The sequence below is a fragment of the Oryctolagus cuniculus genome, chromosome 7 (genome assembly GCF_051225735.1).
Source record: "Oryctolagus cuniculus isolate XC-2025 breed Fujian yellow rabbit chromosome 7, ASM5122573v1, whole genome shotgun sequence".
Taxonomy (NCBI): domain Eukaryota; kingdom Metazoa; phylum Chordata; class Mammalia; order Lagomorpha; family Leporidae; genus Oryctolagus; species Oryctolagus cuniculus.
The window spans coordinates 140,894,707-140,914,358 of record NC_142873.1 but is presented as its reverse complement, the minus strand read 5'-3'; the positions used below and the strand labels follow the sequence as shown (position 1 = coordinate 140,914,358).

At 55.2% G+C, this 19,652-nt stretch overlaps 3 protein-coding genes across 9 annotated transcripts in view; 1 reads left to right on the top strand and 2 right to left on the bottom strand.

The window, feature by feature from the left end:
* Positions 1–10,187: 10,187 nt before the first annotated feature.
* Positions 10,188–11,459, bottom strand: FAM229A (family with sequence similarity 229 member A). Of its 2 annotated transcripts, none has more exons than XM_089301083.1 (3): positions 10,839–11,459; positions 10,612–10,715; positions 10,188–10,453 (listed from the first exon to the last, which is right to left on the bottom strand). In XM_089301083.1, the coding sequence occupies exons 1-3, from the start codon at positions 11,316–11,318 to the stop codon at positions 10,351–10,353; spliced, it is 687 nt and encodes a 228-aa protein (XP_089157209.1). In that variant the 5' UTR covers positions 11,319–11,459; the 3' UTR covers positions 10,188–10,350. The 2 variants fall into 2 exon arrangements, with proteins under 2 accessions (XP_089157209.1, XP_002720760.1); XM_002720714.6 differs by having other exon boundaries at positions 10,612–10,758; positions 10,839–11,117.
* On the top strand, positions 11,186–13,136 carry TSSK3 (testis specific serine kinase 3). 2 transcript variants are annotated; one of them, XM_089301084.1, is made up of 2 exons: positions 11,186–11,301; positions 12,421–13,136. In XM_089301084.1, exon 2 carries the CDS (start codon positions 12,501–12,503, stop codon positions 13,080–13,082), a length of 582 nt encoding a protein of 193 aa, XP_089157210.1. In that variant the 5' UTR covers positions 11,186–11,301; positions 12,421–12,500; the 3' UTR covers positions 13,083–13,136. The 2 variants fall into 2 exon arrangements, with proteins under 2 accessions (XP_089157210.1, XP_002720759.1); XM_002720713.6 differs by lacking the exon at positions 11,186–11,301 and adding an exon at positions 11,414–11,699.
* The window catches only part of BSDC1 (BSD domain containing 1), a 31,564-nt gene continuing 24,313 nt past the window's right edge, over positions 12,402–19,652 (bottom strand). For 3 of the 5 annotated variants that reach the window (XM_089301079.1, XM_089301081.1, XM_089301082.1), the window contains exons 10-11: positions 16,576–16,679; positions 12,402–12,467 (exon numbers count right to left, since the gene is read on the bottom strand). In XM_089301079.1, the coding sequence (XP_089157205.1) occupies positions 12,417–12,467; positions 16,576–16,679 (155 nt within the window). In that variant the 3' untranslated portion in view covers positions 12,402–12,416. Of the gene's footprint in view, positions 12,468–13,818; positions 15,161–16,575; positions 16,680–19,652 lie in introns of those variants that run through there. The other 2 variants (XM_089301080.1, XM_002720710.6) reach the window with 1 other exon arrangement.

Here is a 19,652-nt window from a genome sequence, read left to right as displayed (position 1 = left end):
TGCCCTCCCCTCTTAATTCACACCTGCCTCCTAGATGGTCCCCCTTCCCCAGGAGACGTGCCTCACATCTGTCCTGCCTCCTCTGCTCCCGGCTGGGCCACACTCCACTCGCTGGGCCCGAAATCTGGTCTTTTTTTTATTTTATTTTATTTTTATTTTTTTATTATTATTTTTTTTGACAGGCAGAGTGGACAGTGAGAGACAGAGAGAAAGGTCTTCCTTTGCCGTTGGTTCACCCTCCAATGGCCGCCGCGGCCAGCGCGCTGCGGCCGGCGCACCGCGCTGATCCGATGGCAGGAGCCAGGAGCCAGGTGCTTTTCCTGGTCTCCCATGGGGTGCAGGGCCCAAGCACCTGGGCCATCCTCCACTGCACTCCCTGGCCACAGCAGAGGGCTGGCCTGGAAGAGGGGCAACCGGGACAGAATCTGGCGCCCCAACCGGGACTAGAACCCGGTGTGCCAGTGCCGCTAGGCGGAGGATTAGCCTAGTGAGCCGCGGTGCCGGCCTTTTTTTTTTTTTTTTCTTAGATTTTATTTATTTATTTGAGAGGTAGAGTTACAAACAGTGAGAGGGAAAGACAGAGAGAAAAGTCTTCCTTCTGTTGGTTCACTCTCCAGATGGCTGCGATGGCCAGAGCTGCGCCAATCCGAAGCCAGGAGCCAGGTGCTTGTTCCCAGTCTCCCACGTGGGTGCAGGGGCCCAAGGACTTGGGCCATCTTCTACTACTTTCCCAGGCCACAGCAGAGAGCTGGATTGGAAGAGGGGCAGCCGGGATTAAAACCGGCACCCATATGGGATGCTGGCGCTTCAGGCCACAGCGCTGGCCCCGGAAATCTGGTCTTGATACCAGAATCTGCCCTATGTCTCCCTTTTCCTGCTCAAGCAGATACAGAATTCTCTCCTCTCTGGGCTATGTCTAAAATCCCATCACTTCCGCCACCTACACTTGGGCCAAGGCCCCGTCGCCTTTTGCAACCTCCTGACCCGGCTCCCTGCTGTTGGTCTGTCCCTGTAGGGCAGCCTGGATTATCTTCCCAACACAGGAGCAGGTGCCCCTACGCAGCATCTTCCGCACCAAGGTCACCCGTGGAGCAGACCAATCCCGGGGCAGGGGGCATTTCTGACGCCCATATCTTTGCCCGGATAGCTGCTTCTCATCCTTCGGTTCAAATGTCAGTTCTTTAAATTTTGCTTATTCTATTTGAAAGGCAGAGAGAGCAAGCTTCCATCCTCAGGTTCACTCCCCAGATGCCAGAAACACCTGGGAGTGGGCCAGGCAGAAGCCAGGAACCAGGAACTCCATCCGGTGCCGTCACCTGCTGCCTCCTAGGGTGTGCCTTAGCAGGAAATCGGAATTGGAAGTGGAGCTGGGGCTGGAACCTAGGCACTTCTGTAAGGGGTGCAGGTGTCCCAGGCTGCACCTGCCCCTAGATGTCAGTTCTTCATTGAGAGCATTTCCTATAGCCAGGCCAGGCCAGACAGCTCTGCTTGTCCTTCTCTTCAGAGCCCCAGGCCTCAGCTGGGTGGACATTCCCTGGCCCAGCTGTGGATCTGAGCCCTCCTGTTCCAGGTCCTGGAGAGCGAATATGACAGAGCCCTGGCCCTCCCACAGGCCCAAGTGTAATAAGATCAAACCCAGCAGGAAAGCAGGTGCCTGGGGAGGGAATGGATGCGTGGCCAGGGGTCTCCTCTGAGAAGCGACAGTCAGTGTCGGTCTGAGAGGTGAGCAGGTCTCCAGGGAAACTAGTCCAGGATGCGGGAAGACAGGGCTTTGAGGTGGGAAGAGTGGTGAGCGGCTGTAGCTGTGAGATTTGGGTAGGAAAGTGACACAACTGTGTGAAAGCTTTCTGGGGTGGGGGGATCTGGTACTGGAGGAAGCAGGGAGATGAGTCAGGGGTCTCGGGATGGGTGGGGATGGGGACCTCACTCAGAATTGCAGCAGAATGCACTGTGCTGCTTGGCTGGCTGGGGAGGAGGAGGGCAGGAGAAGGCTGGCTGGGGAGAGGGCAATGGGAGCTGCAGCCCTGAGAACCCCGTGTGCACCCCGTTCCACCTAGTGTCCTCCCTGGCTCCCTCCTCCGTCCTTTCTCCTAGTGGACAGATTCAGGCTCAAGAAGCGGAAGGCTGCGAGAACCCAGGATGAGGTTGGGGGGGGGCGGGGGAGAAAGGGGAAGTTGGGTCAGAGTCCGGATGTGATGGGACTTCAGGGAAAGTGGGTTCTGGGGTTTCCTCAGAGCCTGGAAATTCCAGTGTCTCTGGCTCCACCGGGAGAGCCCCCACAGACCCTGGTGCCCGCCCAGTGCCTGGAAGTCCTGGCCCCCTCTAAATTAAGGCCACATCCCCTGACGCGGCCCAAGATGGCAGTCAGGACTCTGCGCAGCCGCCAACGGCCATGGACGTGTCTCAGGAGCTGGTTCCCATGCCTACTGGATGCCTGATCCCTGTAATCCTCACCGTCACCCTCGGAGGCTCGTTTGTCACCATGGCCCCTGTGAGACTTCAAGGGGTTAAGGAGCTTACTCAGACGCACACAGCTAGGACGAGGCAGAGCGAGGATTTGAACCAAGGTTTGACTGACACCAGGCTCTGAGCTTTTAGCTCCCGTGCTATATTAAGCCTGTCGACCCCCTGGTTGATTGGCTCAGCAAGGGGAGGAGGCTTTGTGGGGGATTTGCTCGTGGTTGGGGTGGCTGGCCCCCTCTCATATCAAGCAGTGGGAAAGGGTAGTGCTGACGTCAATTGTTGCCATGGCGATGCAGCAACCCTTTCCCTGCCGTCTCCATGGTAACCTGGGGGGTCCATCTGTACTTCGCCCCCTCCTTCTAAAAAGGGGTCCCTTAGGGAGGGGCTAGCTAATAAGGTGTCTGAGAGAGAAGTCAAGGAAGGCAGTGATTTGAGCACCCCCTTTCCCTGGGCCCACCCTGTTCCAGGTCCAGAGAATGGGCTGGGTTCTGGAGGGTCTGGCCTGGGCCTGGGGACAGTTTTACCCTTGCGGATGAGGGAGGTGGCTCTGCCTTTCCCACTTGGAGGTTTCCCTGGAAATGTCCTCCCCCCAGCCTAGTTCTCAGGCTCCTGGAAAGAACAGCTGGGAAGGTGGCAGAAAAGAGGCAAGGGGGTTTCCCCAGCCCCCTGCAGAGCTGGACGTCACCCACCCTTGAGGGCCAGTGTCCTTGGCCATCTGGCTCTCTGCTTTCCCTTGAAGCTGGAGGTCGGAACGGCAGTTGCAGGCTGTCTGGGTCATCAGGGGCTAGCTGTGCCCGGGTGTCCCTCCTGATACTGCAGGGGCATAACCTGACTGCAACTCGAGCAGGTGTCACTCCTCCCATCTTGCAGATTTGGAAACGGAGGCTCAGAGAAGTCATGAAGCCCAAGATGGCTTAGTTAATAAATGGCAGAATCAGGACTCGAACTCAGGACTAGAGTTTAGCCCAGCAGCTTTTCCAGGGGAAAGAGGAAGAAGAAGCAGGGAGCAGGATGGAAGCGGAGAAGAGAACCCGGAGAATGAAGTCCCAGCTTGGGACCTCTTACTCCCTGCTGCCTGTGGAACAAAGTTCACACTCCTGAGCCTGGTAACCCAAAAAGCCTCCTTGATCCAGCCCCCGCCCCTTCTGCTCCCTGACCCTGCTGAGACTGCGAGGGGAAGGGACTCCCTGTGTTCATGCCTGGGTTCTGAGCACGTGGCGTGGTCCAGGTAGGTGATGGTGAAAGCTGAACTGAATTTCTTGAACTTGCCCTTTGCTTTCTTGCTTTAAAGATTTACTTATGGGGCTGTGGCTGTGGCTCAGGGAGTTAAAGCCCCAGCCAGCAGCAACGCGTCCCATATGGACACTGGTTTGCTTCCCGGCTGCTCCACTTCTGATCCGGCTCCCTGCTAATGTGCTTGGGAAGGCAGAGGCAGTGGAAGATGGCCAAGTGCTTGGGACACTGCACCCATGGAAGAAGCTCCTGGCTCCTGACTTCTGATTGGCCCAGCTCCGGCCATTGTGGCCATTTGGGGAGTGAAATAAATAAATAAAATAAATCTTTTTTTTTTAAAGGTTTATTTATTTGAAAGGCAGAGTCACAGAGAAGCAGAGAGAGAGAGAGAGGGAGAGAGAGGTCTTTTATCTTCTGGTTCATTCCCAAATGGCCGCAACAGCTGGAGCTGGGCCAGTCTGAAGCCAGGATCCTGGAGCTTCTTCCGGGTCTCCCATGTGAGTGCAGGGGCCCAAGCACTTGGACCATCTTCCACTGCTTTCCCAGGCACATTAGCAGGGAGCTGGATCAGAAGTGGAGCAGCCTGGACTCAAACAAGTGCCTGTATGGTATGTCAGCATTTCAGGCGGTGGCTTTACACACTATGCCACGGCACTGGCCTCATATATTGCTTTTTAGAGATTTATTTTATTGGGGTTGGTGCTATGACACAGTGGGTAAAGCCGCCACCTGCAGCAGTGCCGACATCCCAATATGGGCACCGGTTCAAGTCCCAGATGCCCTACTTTTTTTTTTTTTTTTTTTTTGATAGGCAGAGTTAGTGAGAGAGACAGAGAGAAAGGTCTTCCTTCCATTGGTTCACCCCCCAAATGGCAGCTACAGCCGTCGCGCTGTGCCGATCCGAAGCCAGGAGCCAGGTGCTTCCTTCTGGTCTCCCATGTGGGTGCAGGGCCCAAGCACTTGAGCCATCCTCCACTGCCTTCCCGGGCCACAGCAGAGGGCTGGAGCGGAAGAGGAACAACTGAGGACAGAACCCAGCGCCCCAACCGGGACTAGAACCTGGGGTGCCGGTGCCGCAGGCAGAGGATTAGCCAAGTGAGCCACGGCGCCGGCCTGGATGCTCTACTTCTAATCCATCTCTCTGCTATGGCCTGGGAAAGAAGTGGAAGATGGCCCAAGGGCTTGGGCACCTGCCCTTATGTGGGAGACCCGGAAGAAGCTCCTGGCTCTTAGCTTGGGATCTGCACAGCTCCAGCTGTTGGCGCCACCTGGGGAGTGAACCAGTGGATGGAAGACCTCTCTCTCTCTCTTTGCCTCTGTCTCTCTGTAACTCTGCCTCTCAAATAAATAAATAAATAAATCTTTAAAAAAATTACTTATTTATTTGAAATTCAAGTTACAGAGAAGTGGGGGGAGAGGAGGGAGCGAGAGAGAGATCTTCTATCTGCTGGTTCACTCACCTGCAAAGGACGGGCTGTGCCAGCCTGAAGCCAGGAGCTCATGTGGGTCTACCACGTGGGTGCAGGAGCTGAAGCACTTGGGCCATGCTCTGCTGTTTTCCCAGAAGCAAAGGGAGCTGGATCAGAAGAGGACCAGCTGGGACACACCAACGCCTTGGGTGGTGGCTTTATTCGCACACTGCCTGCCCCCCTCCCATTTTTCTTTTTTTAAGATTTATTTATTCATTTGAAAGGCAGAGTTACAGAGAGAAGAAGAGACAGATAGGGATCTTCTATCTGCTGATTCACTCCCTAAATAGCCTCAATGGTCAGGGCTAGGCCAGGCCAAAGCCAGAGGCCAGGAACTTTCTCCAGGTCTCCCACATAGGTGCAGGTACCCAAGCACTTGGGTCATTCCACTGATTTCCCAGGCACATTAGCAGGGAGCTGGATTGGAAGTGGAGCAGCTGGGACTCAAACCAGAGTCCATATTGGATGCCAGTGTCACAGGCAGAGGCTTAACCTGCTATGCTACGTCAGCCCCTACCTACATTCACTTTTTTTTTTTTTTAAAGACTTATCTTGGGGCCGGCACTGTGGCATAGTGGGTAAAGCTGCTGCCTGCAGTGCCAACATCCCATATGGGTACAGGTTCGAGTCTCAGCTGCTCCACTTCCGATCTAGCTCTCTGCTATGGCCTGGGAATGCAGTAGAAGATGGACCAAATCTTTGAGCCCCTGTGCACACATGGGAGACCTGGAAGAAGCCTCAGGCTCCTGGATTTGGATCTGCACAGCTCCAGCTGCTGGGGCCATTTGGGGAGTGAACCAGCAGATGGAAGATCTCTCTGTAACTCTACCTTTCAAATACATAAAATCTTTTTTTTTAATAAAAGGCTTATTTTATTTATTTGAAAGGTGTGGTAACACACACACATATTTTCCACCCTCTGGTTCAGTCCCAAAATGGCCACAATAGCTAGGGCAGGACCAGGCCGAAGCCAGGAGCCAGGAACCCCATCTGAGTCTCCCACTTGGACGGCAGGAACCCAAACACTTGGCGCCATCCTTGGCTGTCTTCCCAGGCACATTGGCAGGGAGCTGTATTGGAAGCTGAGCAGGCAGAACTCCAACTAGCACTCTGATTTGACTTATTTTTTTTTTTTATTTAAACATTTGCTTATTTGAAAAGCAGAATTACAAAGAGATCTTCTATTCGCTCAGGGACCTGGAACTCACTGCTTTCCCAGGAGCTTGGCAGGGAGCTGGACTGGACGTGGAGCAGTGGGGACTCACATGAGTGCCAGCGTTGCAGGCAGGGGCTTAACCCCGCTGCACTCCAGTGCTGGCCCTCTTGCCCTTCACTTTCTTCCCTCCACTGGGGACGCCTTTTCCCATAGCTCATGGGCATCCTGAGCTAACTGGTCCCAAGGACTGGCCCATTGGCACAGTCTGTCTCTGAAATCTTTGCATCCAACACAAATCAAGCAGGTGGGAGGTGGAAATAAATTATTTTCTTTTGAAAAAAGATTTATTTAGGGGCTGGCATTGTGGCATAGCAGGTTAAGCCAAGGCCTGCAGTGCCGGCATCCCATATGGGTGTCAGTTGGAGTCCCATCTGCTCTACTTCCCATCCAGCTCTCTGCTCATGCCCTGGGAAAGCAGCAGAAGATGGCCCAGGTGCTCAGGCCCCTGCACCATGTGGGAAACAGGATGAAGCTCCTGGTTTCAGCTTGGTCTAGTCCTGGCCATTGTGACCACTTGGGAAGTGAACCAGGGGATGGAAGACCTCTCTCTCTCTCTCTCTCTCCCTAATGCTGCCTTTCAAATAATAATAATAATAATAATAATAAATTTATGTGAGTTACAGAAAAAGAAAAATTTTCCATTTGCTGATTCACTCCCAGATGGCCACAATGGCCAGTGCTTGGCCAAGTTGAAGTCAGGAGCTTCATTTAGGTCTCCTATGTGGGTGACAGGGGCCCAAGTACTTGGGTCAACTTCTGCTGCTTTTTTTTTTTTTTAAGATTTATTTATTTGAATGGCAGATTTGCAGAAAGAGATGGAGAGGGAGAGAGAGAGAGAGGGAGAGAGAGATCCTCTGCTGGTTCATTCCTCAAATGGCTGCAACAGCTGGGGCTGTGGCTGGGCCAGGCCAAAACCAGGAGCCAGGAGCTTCATGCAGGCCAGGTCTCCCACATGGATGCAGGGGCCCAAGCACTTGGGCCATCTTCTGTTGTTTTCCCAGGCGCGTTAGCTGGGAGCTGGAATGGAAGTGGAGCAACCAGGATTAGAACTGGCTCCCACATGGGATGCTGGTGTCCCAGCTGGTGGGTTTACCTGCTATGCCACAAAGCTGGCCTCTCTACTGCTTTTTACAAAGATACTGGTAGGGAGTCAGATTGGAAGTAGAACAGCTGGGACAAAAACTGGCATCCACATGCGATGCGAGTCTCAGGTGGTGGTTTCACCTGCTACGTCACAACGCGGGCCCCAGTAGACGATTTTTAAAGGAAAGGAAGTGGGGCTTTTGCTGTGGCAATGCAGGTTAAGCTGCTGCCTGCAGTGCTGGCGTCCCATATGGGCACCGGTTTGAGTCCCAGCTGCTCCACTTCTGATCCTGCTCCCCGCCAATGTGCCTGAGAAATCAGCAGCAGACGGCCCAAGTGCTTGAGCCCCTGCACCTGTGTGGGAGACCCAGAAGAAGCTCCTGACTCCTGGCTTCAGATCGACCCAGCTCTGGCCATTGTGGCCGTTTAGGAAGTGAACCAACGGATGGAAGACTCTCTCTCTGCCTCTGCCTCTCCTTCTCTGTAACTCCACCTTTCAAGTACGATAAATCAATTTTTAAGGAAAAAAAGGGGGAAGGAAGGTTGGGGTCTCTGGGATGTGGTGCAGTGGGTTAAGCTGCCTCCTGCAATGTGGGCATCCCATAGGGGCGCCGGTTCCAACCCCAGCTGCTCCACTTCCAATCTAGTTCCCTGCTAATGTGCCTGAGCAAGCAGCAGAAGACGGCCCGAGTGCTTGGGCCCCTGCTACCCATTTGGGGGACCTGGATGGGGTTCCAGGCTCCCGATTTCGGCCTTGCCCAGGCTGGGCCATTGCAACCATTTGGAGAATGAGCCAGTGGATGGAAGTTCTTTCTTTTTCTGTCTCTTCCTTTCTCTCTGCAGCTCTACCTTTCAACTAAATAAATAAATGAATAAATAAATAAATAGAAAAAAAAAAAAGGAAGGAAGGCTGAGGAGAGGGGAGAAAGGAAGTGATGGAGATAGAAGAATGGGAAAGATTGAGCCTGTGGTGGTCAGATCAGCTGGCCCTCAGTTGGCCTCCTGTACTTCAGACTGCGTGGGAACCAAGAAGCCTGTCTCTTCAGGTGACTCTGGGCTCCTTTCTTAGAGTCTGTTTCTTTGAAAGGAAGAGATACAGAGAGAGGGAGAGAGAAAGATATATGTCAAGAGATAGATATTGGCTGGCGCCGCAGCTCACTAGGCTAATCCTCCACCTGCGGCACCGGCACCCCGGGTTCTAGTCCCGGTCGGGGTGCCAGATTCTGTCCCGGTTGCTCCTCTTCCAATCCAGCTCTCTGCTGTGGATGGCCCAAGTGCTTGGCCCCTGCACCCCATGGGAGACCAGGAGAAGCACCTGGTTCCTGGCTTCAGATCAGCGCAGCACGCCGGCCGCAGCAGCCATTGGGGGGTGAACCAACGGTAAAGGAAGACCCTTCTCTCTTTCTCTCTCACTGTCCACTCTGCCTATCAAAAAAAAAAAAAAAAAAAAAAAGAGGTAGATATCGAGATCTCCCATCTGCTGGTTTACTCCCCAAATGCCCACCACTGTGAGGCCTGGGCGAGACTAAAGCCAGGTTCCCAAAACTCAGTCCGGGTCTCCCGCAGAGGGGCCCGGGACCCAAGTACCTGAGCCATCGCATCTCTCAGGGTGTATTAGCAGGAAGCAGAGCTGAGACGAACTCAGGTGCTTCCAGATGGAATGAGGTGTCCCAAGCAGTACCTTAACCTCTGTGCCAATCACCCAGCAGACCGTGGGAATCTGAAACGCTCTCGGGGACCGCGGGTTAGGGGAGGGGGGAATGAGACAACTGCACTTAGCTCCCAGGGGAGCAGGGGATGAAGCTGATCTCTGGGTTACATTTATATTTTCCCAACATAAACATAATACAGGCTCATCAAAGCAAAATCGAGAAATATTTGTTCAGCTTGAGTTCTGCCACTGCAGGGGCCTTCGTGTCTCCAGCCCCTCCTGAGGGTGGACCTTAGGGTGTTTGGGGACACTGAGGATCATCTGGGTCACCCCAAAATCCTCTCATATGGCCTCACCTGTAAAATACAAAGTTAAGAAACCAAAGTTCCTGGAAGGATGTCATCCCCAATGTTTTTCTGATCCCATTAGTTCTAGGAAAAAATCCAGGCTCAGGATGGACTGGGGAGGGGGGCAGGAGTTCCACCCGGCACTTAAGACACCTGTAACCCAGCTTGGTGCCTGGTATACCTGGCCCTGCTCCTAACCCAGCTTCCTGCTAATGAACTCTGGGCGACAGCAGGTGATACCTTAAGTAGTTTGGCTCCTGCCACCTGGGTGGGAGGTCTGGATTGAGTCCCCCCTGCTGGGCACCTAGGGAGGGAACCAACAGTTGGGACTTCTCTGATGGGCTGGGGGCTGGGGGTGCAGCCCCTAACCCTTGCAACAATGTCAGGAGTGTCACAAAACGGCAGTTAGCAGAACCTAACTCTATTCTGAGAATGCACTGGGCCTGGGGTAGGTGGGCAATCTTTTAATTCTAACCTACATGTCCTGTGGTCACCAGCGTAATAGGAACTTCAGCTGAGAATCAAGTACATGGACAGGGAGAAGGATGAGCGCAGGTCCTAAAGGACAGGCTGGGGCAAGGGGTTCTGGCCGCCAAGTAATGCCGAGCCAGGGCCAGCTTCCAGGGCTGCGTCCCCGAGAGACGGCACAGAGAAGGTGCGGTTGGGCAGGGTGGGACAGCTGGTGGGCCGGATCCAACAGACAGATATACCAGGCCAGCCCAGAGTGGAAAGAACAGTTTATGCTGTGCTTTATTAAAATGTGCATCATTCTTTTATTTTAAAATGTGCATCACTGTCTCGTGCTCGGCGCGTGCGACCTCAGCGTGGTGGCCCGCGGAGGGCCTCGTCCCCGCCCGGCTCCCGGGGAGCTGCCGTGCGCAGGCGCACTCAGGTGGCGCGGGCCCGGGGGCTCCCGCCCATGGCCAGGTAGACGTCGATGGGCACGTGCAGCAGCGTCAGACAGTGGCAGCCCGGGCAGCGTCGAAGCGGCCTGGGGAAAACGGGCCGCTGAGCCGGGGACTTGGCCTATCTTGGGGTGCACCCAGGGAGTGCCCCGGAGGTCCACTGGGGCTCTGGCCTGGATGTGGGGAGGCCTGGGGGCGCGTAGTGGGCCACAGGTGGGGCCGCGGGACGGGGCGCCGGCCTCACCTGACCGGGTTGTGCTCCGTAGCTACTGGCTCCGGGCTGTCCTGGGACTCTGGGACGGCGGCAAGGCCAGGGGAGTCTCCGGCCTCAATGGGGAATCTCCGACCCTGCGGGGGCTCCTGGGCACTCATGTCCAGGCCCCGGGGCGCTCTGCGCGGGGAGTGGCTGTCAGGCCGCTCCCGGGCCGCCAGGCGACCCCCTCCCCGCGCTCGCCCCTGGGTTGTTCTCACCTGCCGGAGGCCGAGGCCGCTCCCAGGCTGGAGGCAGCTGCCCGAGCCCTGGCCGCGGGAGGACGCTCCGGTCCAGGCGGAGCCGGGCAGGTGTCTGCGGCGCGACCGGGCTCGGGTGTCGAGGGGGAGAACGGCATTGTGACCCGGGCCGCGGCGCGCTGACCTCACAGAGCCCGTTCCCCACGCCGGGGAACCCCCTGCCGCCCCAGCACTTCGCGGGGGCCCGAGCCGGGCGTCGGAAGGCTCTCGCCATGGCGCCTGGAGACCTGGCCGCGCAGACGCCCTGGCCGCCAGATGGAGGCCGAGGAGCCGGGCACGCCCGCTCCACGCCGACACCCTGGAGCGCCCTCCGCGGCTACGCAGTGACTCGCGGCCCGGCCCGGCCCCGCGGCGGTGGTGGCGGCGGCGGCGGCGGCGGCGGGGACTTAGCCCGCGCTGGGTTTGGCAGAGAGGGTGCGAGCAGGTAGGGCCATTGCCCATTTTGGCCAAGGGTCACACAATATTTACATCACAATTGGGCCGGAGTTTTAAAATGTCTGACCCTCTCCTGCCCCCCACCCGCGGCTGTGTGCAGACGGAGAATGCTCTAGCGCTGGGGCGGCTGTGGATGAAGTCCTTGGGGGGAAGAGGAGCGGGCCGAGGGCGATGGTGCAGTAGAGCTGCCTCGCGGAGGCAGCATGCGCTGAGTGGGTGATAGGAAGGAGGCGCTAGACAGCATGGAGGACTTTCTGCTCTCCAATGGGTACCAGCTGGGCAAGACCATTGGGGAAGGGACCTACTCAAAAGTCAGAGAAGCATTTTCCAAAAAACACCAAAGAAAAGTGGCAATTAAAATTATAGACAAGATGGGAGGGCCAGAAGGTGAGCCGGGGGCCCTTTGGAGGAAGGGAGGGCTGGCTGAGGTGGGAGGGCACTTTCCCCAGTCAGAGCAGTCATTTCCTCCTGGCCTTTAGTCTGGAACCAAGGAATGCAAGCCCTAGGGACCCCCGCCCCCCCGGGGGGGGGTCAGTGCGGGAACAGAGGGAAGCTGGGAGTCCAAGAGCATCGCACAGTCCAAGATAAAGCGGCACCAGGAGAGGAGTCCTCAGAGGCAAGATCTGAGCTTGCCAGGCTCTTCCTATTCCGGGAACGAACAGAGACTTGCAGAGAGGCCACAGCCAGGGCTAGCGGAAGGCAGGAGCTGGTGCCAAGGTAGGTGGAGGTGGGAAAAAGGCAGGCAGGGTTCATGGGAAAGAACCGTGGGTCAGGAGGCAGGAGGCAGGGACCAGGGACGGGAGGAGCTGGCTCACCATGCCCTGGGCAAGTATGGCCTTGTAACAGATTCAGTAACTTTGTCTGAAAGTCCCCAAAGCACCTCATCTTGCTACCTGCAGTCTCCCAGACTGCTCACAATAGTGCCGAAGCTGGCAGGGGGCAGTTCCACTGCATAATGTGTTAGCTACAAAAGCAACAGGAGTGACGGTTCGGTTCTCGCAACATCCAAGGGCGAGAACCACATTTAAGAAGGGCAGCCCGAAGTCCAGGAGTGAGGCGCTGGGCCCTTTGACTTGATAGCTCATCACCTCTTGTCCTCTCGTTTCAGAGTTTATCCAGAGATTCCTGCCGCGGGAGCTCCAGATCGTCCGCACCCTGGACCACAAGAACATCATCCGGGTGTACGAGATGCTGGAGTCTGCGGACGGGAAAATCTACCTGGTGATGGAACTGGCTGAGGGAGGGGATGTCTTTGACTGTGTGCTGAATGGGGGGCCGCTGCCTGAAAGCCGGGCCAAGGCCCTCTTCCGTCAGATGGTCGAGGCCATCCGCTACTGCCATGGATGTGGCGTGGCCCACCGGGACCTCAAGTGCGAGAACGCCTTGCTGCAGGGCTTCAACCTGAAGCTCACAGACTTTGGCTTTGCCAAAGTGTTGCCCAAGTCCCGCCGGGAGCTGAGCCAGACCTTCTGCGGTAGCACCGCCTACGCCGCCCCCGAGGTACTGCAGGGCGTTCCCCACGACAGCAAGAAGGGCGATGTGTGGAGCATGGGCGTGGTCCTGTACGTCATGCTCTGCGCCAGCCTACCTTTTGATGACACAGACATCCCCAAGATGCTGTGGCAGCAGCAGAAGGGGGTGTCCTTCCCCACCCACCTGGGCATCTCGGCCGAATGCCAGGACCTGCTCAAGCGGCTCCTGGAACCAGACATGATCCTCCGGCCTTCAATCGAGGAAGTTAGTTGGCATCCGTGGCTAGCAAGCACTTGATAAAAGCAATAGCAAGTCCTCCCCAATAAATCAGGGGAGAAAGCAAACTCAAAACCTGCTTGCAGAGTGGTCATCTGACTTCCCGTGTTAAGGTCACTCCTGCCCCAGCGTACCTGCGACCTTTAAAGATCCTCATGGAACCAAAGGGCTTCACTCAGACTTCCCTTTTATTACCGCTTACAAGTGGTTTTCACACAGGTGTCCTAACTGATTAGTTGACCCCAGACTCTCACACACATACACACACACACACACACACACACACCCGCACGCACACACGGAGGGCAGGAGAAAAATGACCCAGTGCAACTGGAACTATTGTTGCAACTTCCTTTCCACATAAGAGGCCTGCTGGGGGCCCTCTCCCTTCCCTTCCTCATTCCAAAGGCCAAGCAGAGCCTGGGATGAGGGCAAGGGACTTCCTCAGGACCCAGGCAATTCTCCCATGGCTCCCCTCCTCCTGATCCAAACGGGAAGTCACCTCCACAGCGTGCGTCCTGCCCTGGCTCCTGAGAGCTGCCATGGGGGACAAACCAGGTGCCCAGACAGCTGGTGAATCTCTTTAGTGCTGTGAGTGGCAATTCTGTAAAAGGTGCTGGACAAAGTTCTCTTTTCTTTCTTTTTTAATTACAAACCAGCTGTTAGAATCTTTTTTTTCTTTCCTGTTGTGTGTGTGTGTGTGTGTGTGTGCATTTTGACCTTTTTTCCCAGCTAAAAAATACTCTGGGGAGATGCATTATAATTTAAAATATATAATATTGCACAAACAACCAAAAAGTTAATTACACTAGAGAAGTAATTACAAAGAGAAAACCCTACCCCATCAGAAAAAGACTCAGCATCCTTTCCCTCCCACCATCACGGGAGGTCTGAAGCTGGCGCCCACCCCCCGGCCGCCCCGGCCGCCGTCCCATTCCATCCCCGGCGAACGCACCAGACTGTACAAACCCAGCAGAGCAGCATCATGAAGCACCAGGGTCTCCAGGAATTCCTGCAGCCCCCCGCTCCCCCGAGAGGTGCAGCCGACAGCCACCAGGCTGCGACCGGCTTCAGGAAGAAGAACTTTTGCAGAAGCCAGATGAGAGCCTCCAGCTCCCGCCCGGCTATCCGTTCAAGCAGCTGGAGGCAGGAGGCAGACAAGCTGGGCTGCACCCGAGTTTTAAGCACTCGCCTTTGATCACTGCTCTGTACCGCTGGCAGCTGGCTTGGGTCCTAAGCTACAGGAGAGTGGTAGCTGGTTGGACAAGGTATCCTGTCAGGCGACGCACAGAAGGGCCTGAAGTGTCCCCTCCCTTCTTGCGGAGGGGATGAAATGCAAGAGTGGACTCCTGCAGGCGGCACAGCTGGGCTAAGGACTTGGGTGCACTGGATGACAAAGCCCTGGGGAAGGGATGCGGACATCCCAGAGCAGGCGGGAGGAAAGGTAGCAGGTGGGTCAAGGTTTGGTCTCTAGGTCTGAACCCCAAAGGATCTTTCCAGGAATGGAAAATGCCTCGGAGGGGAGATGCCAAAGAGGCACATTTCCCAGGGATGAGTACCTCACCCTCTGGGACAGGGACCAACATGTGCTCACCGTCCCTTGTTCAGCCAAGGGACAGGTGCCACAGCCTTCCTTGCCTGTTTATGGGTGACAGCGTGTGTTGTCTTGGCTTCCTCCAAGGGACTGGCGGTGTAGCTTCTGTCTACACAGGCCGAAGGGCTAGAGCTTTCCCGTAGGCCTTCCCAGCAGGCGCCCCCAGGAACAGTGCATGCTGGGCAGAAAACGGCAGGCTCTCCAGTGAGGCGTGTGGCCTTCTTCCCGCTTAGCTCATCCCATAGTTGGCACAAGTCGGAGTTCCTGGCTGGGAGTTAGAGAGCCTCTTCCCCGGTGTACACACAGGCCGAAAGGGCCAGGAGGGAGCCGCCCAGAATCTGTGCCCAGAGCTCTGGTTCGTAGAGGCCAATTTGGGAACTGACACGGGAGTCAGTGTCTTCCAGGGCTGGGCTGAGCGAGCGAGGGAGGCAGGAGGTGCCGTGGGAGGGGGAGCTGCTTGCTGGGGCTCCCCTCACTCCCAGTCCTCCCACTCTGCATCTTCCAGCTGCAAACGGGGAGGGGGATAATGGAGAGCACAAACACATGCTTACTCCTCTGAGGCAGGCCTGGACCCACCCTTGGCTGCGCACAGCTGTTCCCCACCCCCGCCCTGCTGCGAGAGGACTCCCCTCGTCTTGAGGAGTGCATCTGGGGAGCCGAGCTGCCCCTGCCTGAGGCGTGACCTGCTGCTCTGGCTGTCGCACACCTGGGGAAATGCTCTGCTAAGCAGCACCGGGCGCCACAAAGGATGCCCTGTCTGCAGGAACCAGGTCAGCCCGGCCCTGAAGGAGAACCTGCCTCCTGCCGGGCAGACGAGGCTGTGGCTCTGGGAGCAGAGGACTTGAGAGTGACACAGCGGCGACAACCCAGGGTGGCAGCGCTGCCAGTCCTCCCAAGGTCTTCACCCACGACTCCAGCACCCTAATTCTCACCTCAAATCTCCCCAAGAACCTTCCCCTTGCCTTGTAAATTACTCTTGGCCTGCTGGCAGCTGCCCACTGCCCACCGTCCAGCCCGTATGACGGGATACAGAACGGCTGCTCAGGAACACGGCTCATCAGATTTTAAAGGGGGCTGGTAAAGCCACAAAAAGCCAGCGAGCCCGAGGCATGACGGAGCACCGGAGCCTTCTCTGCCTAGGGCACGGTGAGATCACAGGCACAAGGTATTACTGAGTCGATCACCACACACACACACACACACACACACACACACACTCTGCCCCATGCCAAGGCTTCAGTTCCCTGTATGAAAACCAAGGCCTTTCACATGTCTTTCTGATCTGTCCACCTCTCTACAGCAGGTGTGGGAGTGCCATGGTGGAGGGAATCGTGCTGTTCCTGTGACAATGGAAGCAATGCGGCCTTGAATCAGGTGGCGCCTCAGCGCCGTCCTCTCGGGGCTGTCCCAGCCTCTCCCTCACAATGACCCCTCGATTCTGGAAGGCACTGAACAGGAAGGGTGACGAGGCCTGACTCAGCGCCTCGAATGGCTTCTGTGCTGTTTATCACTTAGTCTGCCGAGGGCCACCCGTCCCAGGCACTGCTCCATTCCAGCTCGCACGCCAGGTCTTACCAGCGTCAATGCCATGTTTTCCAGGAGGAAACGGGCTCACGACTGCCTCTGAGCACAGTGGTCTTTTGTCTCCAAGCTCAGCCCCACTCTCGGCACCCTGGGTCAGAGGTCTGGGGTAGGGTCAGCATCTGTGTTTTTTAAGTAGTTCCCTTGGTGCTGAGCTGAGGTCAAGAACTCTCCTACCCATCTGCTCTAGAACTCAGGAGGGGCAGAGCCTCGTGATGACAACTGTTGTGGGCTGAGAGGGCAGTGACCGCCCCGAGGGGAGAGCGGGGCTTGGGGAGGAGCCTTCTCAGACCTCGCGTCCCCAGGCTTGCTTGCCTGCAGCCACCCAGGTCCACTCACCTCACCGGAGGCATCCATCTTGGAAAGTGCCATCTGTACTTCTTCTTCAGTCATGTCCAGGTCAAAGTCCTTCTCCCAGTCCTCACTGATGTCAGTGCTGGAGCCTGGAACCATGAGCCACAGCGTGAGAGACGGCGGGGGGCAAGGGAGGGACACTGCAGAGGCCGTGGCTGGGTCTGAAGGCAATCTTTAAAGGGCCTGACAGATACCCGTTTGCTTCCATTCTGGCCCAGCCATCCTACTTTTAGGAACCTATCCCAAGGAGGAATCCTGGATTCAGTTACAAATTTAGTCAGAAGGATGTTCACTGTAGTGCTGTAACACTGACGAGAACTGAGAAACAACCTTCCTCACAGGAATTGGAAAAGTAAATAAATGGCATAGTACTTGATGGAACATTCTGTGATTTTTATAGGCTAGGCTGTGGAAAATCTTGATGCCCATGGCAAAACAGTCTTACGATATTAATTGAGAAGTAACAGGTTACTAAAGAGTAGAGAAGCATTTTGGCCCAGACGCTGCCAAGGAGCTACAAAACTCTGTGTTGAAGAAATACACCATGGACCTCCGTCTCCCCACCCCCTCCCTCCCACCCACGCAGAGCCTGCTCCTCCCGGAACACACCAGGCACATTCCCACCCCAGGGCCTTTGCACGGGCTCTTCCCCCGCAGCAGGATCTCTGACGTCCACAAGACTAACGTCCTCTCTCCCTCATGGCGTTGCTCAAATCTCACCATGGAGATGTGCCCTCCTCTCACTATACTATTTTATTTTCACACTTTTACCCAGTTAAGAGGTAAAGAGAGAAAGAGAGAGCATGTGTGCAAGCTCTCCCATTCTCTCCCATTTGTTCATTCACTTCCTTAATGCCTTCAACGGCCAAGGAGAGCAAAGCTCCATGGCTCCTGCCAGGAACTCAATCCATACCTCCAACATGGGCGACGCGAAACCAACTATATTAGGAGGAAGCTGGAGCCAGGAGTCTGAGCTGGGGCCAAACACAAGTATTCTGATGTGGGACTCGGGCATCCTAACAGGCGTCTTAACTAAACACTAGGCCAAATGCCTGCCCATGTCTTATTTTATTTATTCAAAAGGAAGAATGACAGAAAGGGAGGAAGAGGAAGTGGGGGGCGGGGCGAGGCAGAGAGAAAAAGAGAGAGACACACACAGATAGGTATCTTTCATCCATTGTTTCACTCTCCAAATGCCTGCAACAGCTGGGGCTGAGCCAGACCAAAGCCAGGAGCCAAAAACTCCATCTGGGTCTCCCAAGTACTTGGGCCATCTGTTGCTGCCTTACCAGGCACATTATTAGCAGGAAGCTGGATCAGAAGTGGAGCAGGGACCGGCGAATGTGGGGCAGCAGATTAAGCTGCTGCTTGCAATGCTGGCATCCCATATGTTCACCAGTTTGAGTCCCTGCTAATGCACCTGGTAAAGCAGTGGAGGATGGCCCAAGCGCTTGGGCCCCTGCACCCATGAAGGAGAGCTGGATGAAGCTCCTGGCTCCTGGCTTCAGCCTGGTCCAGCCCCGGCCATTTGGGGAGTGAACCAGTGGATGGAAGATCTACCTCCTCCCCAATCTCTCCCTCTCTAACTCGGCCTTCCAAATAAATAAAAATAAATCTTAAAAAAAAAAAAAAGTGTTTAGTAGCACACAATGGTATGGATGCAGACCCAAATGGTGGCTTAACACACTGTGACACAACGCCTGCCCCTCTCCTGTTTCAAATTGCAATCCAGCCCCCTCATTCTGCTGTTTTTTCCATTGTATTTATCACTCACTAACATATTACATAGTCAGACTCAATATGCTTATTGCCTAGTAATAGAGAAGCTAGAATGTGAGCTCCATGGGGGCAAGGATCTTTGTTTTCATGTGCGTTCCAGGTGCCTAGAACACATAGCTGGCACTCAGTAAACACCTGTGGCTTCTTGCTCTAAATCAAGAGGCAGCAAATTTGGTCCACGGAGCAAATCCAGCCTATGACCTGTTTTTTTTTTTTTTTTTTTTGTTTTGTTTTTGTTTTTTTTAAACAGATAGAGTTAGTGAGAGAGAGAGAGAGAGAAAGGTCTTCGTTCCATTGGTTCACAACCCAGATGGCCGCCACAGCCGGAGCTATGCAGATCCAAAGCCAGGAGCCAGGTGCTTCCTCCTGATCTCCCATGCAGGTGCAGGGCCCAAGTACTTGGGCCATCCTCCACTGCACTCCTGGGCCACAGCAGAGAGCTGGACTGGAAGAGGAGCAACCGGGACTAGAACTGGTGCCCATATGGGATGCCGGTGCCGCAGGCAGAGGATTAACCAAGTGAGCCATGGTGCTGGCCCCAGCCTACCACCTGTTTTTAACATAAATGTTTGGAATTCAGCCACGTCTGCTTGCTTGCATCTTGTCTGTGGCTGCTCTCATGCTACCAAAGTTAATAGTTTCAGGGCCAGCACTGTGGCATAGTGGGTAAAGCCTGCAGTGCTGGCATCCCATATGGACACCGGTTCAAGTCCTGGCTGCTCTACTTCCAATCCAGCTCTCTGCTATGGCCTGGGAAAGCAGTAGCAGATGGCCCAAGTGCTTGGGCCCCTGCCCTCACGTGGGAGACCCAGAAGAAGCTCCTGGCTCTGGATAGGCCCAGTGCTGGCCGTTGCAGCCATTTGGGGGCGTGAAACAGTGGATAGAAGACCTCTCTCTCTCTGCCTCTCCTTTTCTCGCTGTGTAACTCTGACTTTCGAATAAATAATAATAATAAAAGTTCAATAGCTTTGATGGAAACTATAAGGCCCCAAAAGCCAACAATATTTACAGTCTGACTGTGTAATGGAAAAATTCCAGCGATCCCCGCTCTACGGGATTCTGACGTCTGCTAGAGTATGACAAACTCTGCTCTAAACATTCCAGTTTGGGTAAGACTTTTTAGAGGCAATATTAAAAATGTTAAATATGAAAGCTGTTACCAAGAAGAAGCAGTTCCTTTAAAATATGTACAGGCCTGGGCATGTGGGACAGCAGTTAAGAAGCCCCTTGGTACGCTTGTATCCATACTGGAGTGCTTGTTCAAGTTCCAGCTATTCCACTTG

Excerpts from the sequence above, each read along its gene's own strand:
- TSSK3 (XM_002720713.6), top strand. The coding sequence starts at position 11,555 with ATGGAGGACTTTCTGCTCTCCAATGGGTACCAGCTGGGCAAGACCATT. Across the intron at positions 11,700-12,420 it reads CAAGATGGGAGGGCCAGAAG|AGTTTATCCAGAGATTCCTG; the intron begins GTGAGCCGGGGG and ends CTCTCGTTTCAG.
- FAM229A (XM_089301083.1), bottom strand. The coding sequence starts at position 11,318 with ATGGGCAATGGCCCTACCTGCTCGCACCCTCTCTGCCAAACCCAGCGC. Across the intron at positions 10,716-10,838 it reads GCGGCCTCGGCCTCCGGCAG|GGTCGGAGATTCCCCATTGA; the intron begins GTGAGAACAACC and ends GAGCCCCCGCAG. Across the intron at positions 10,454-10,611 it reads ACGGAGCACAACCCGGTCAG|GCCGCTTCGACGCTGCCCGG; the intron begins GTGAGGCCGGCG and ends CGTTTTCCCCAG.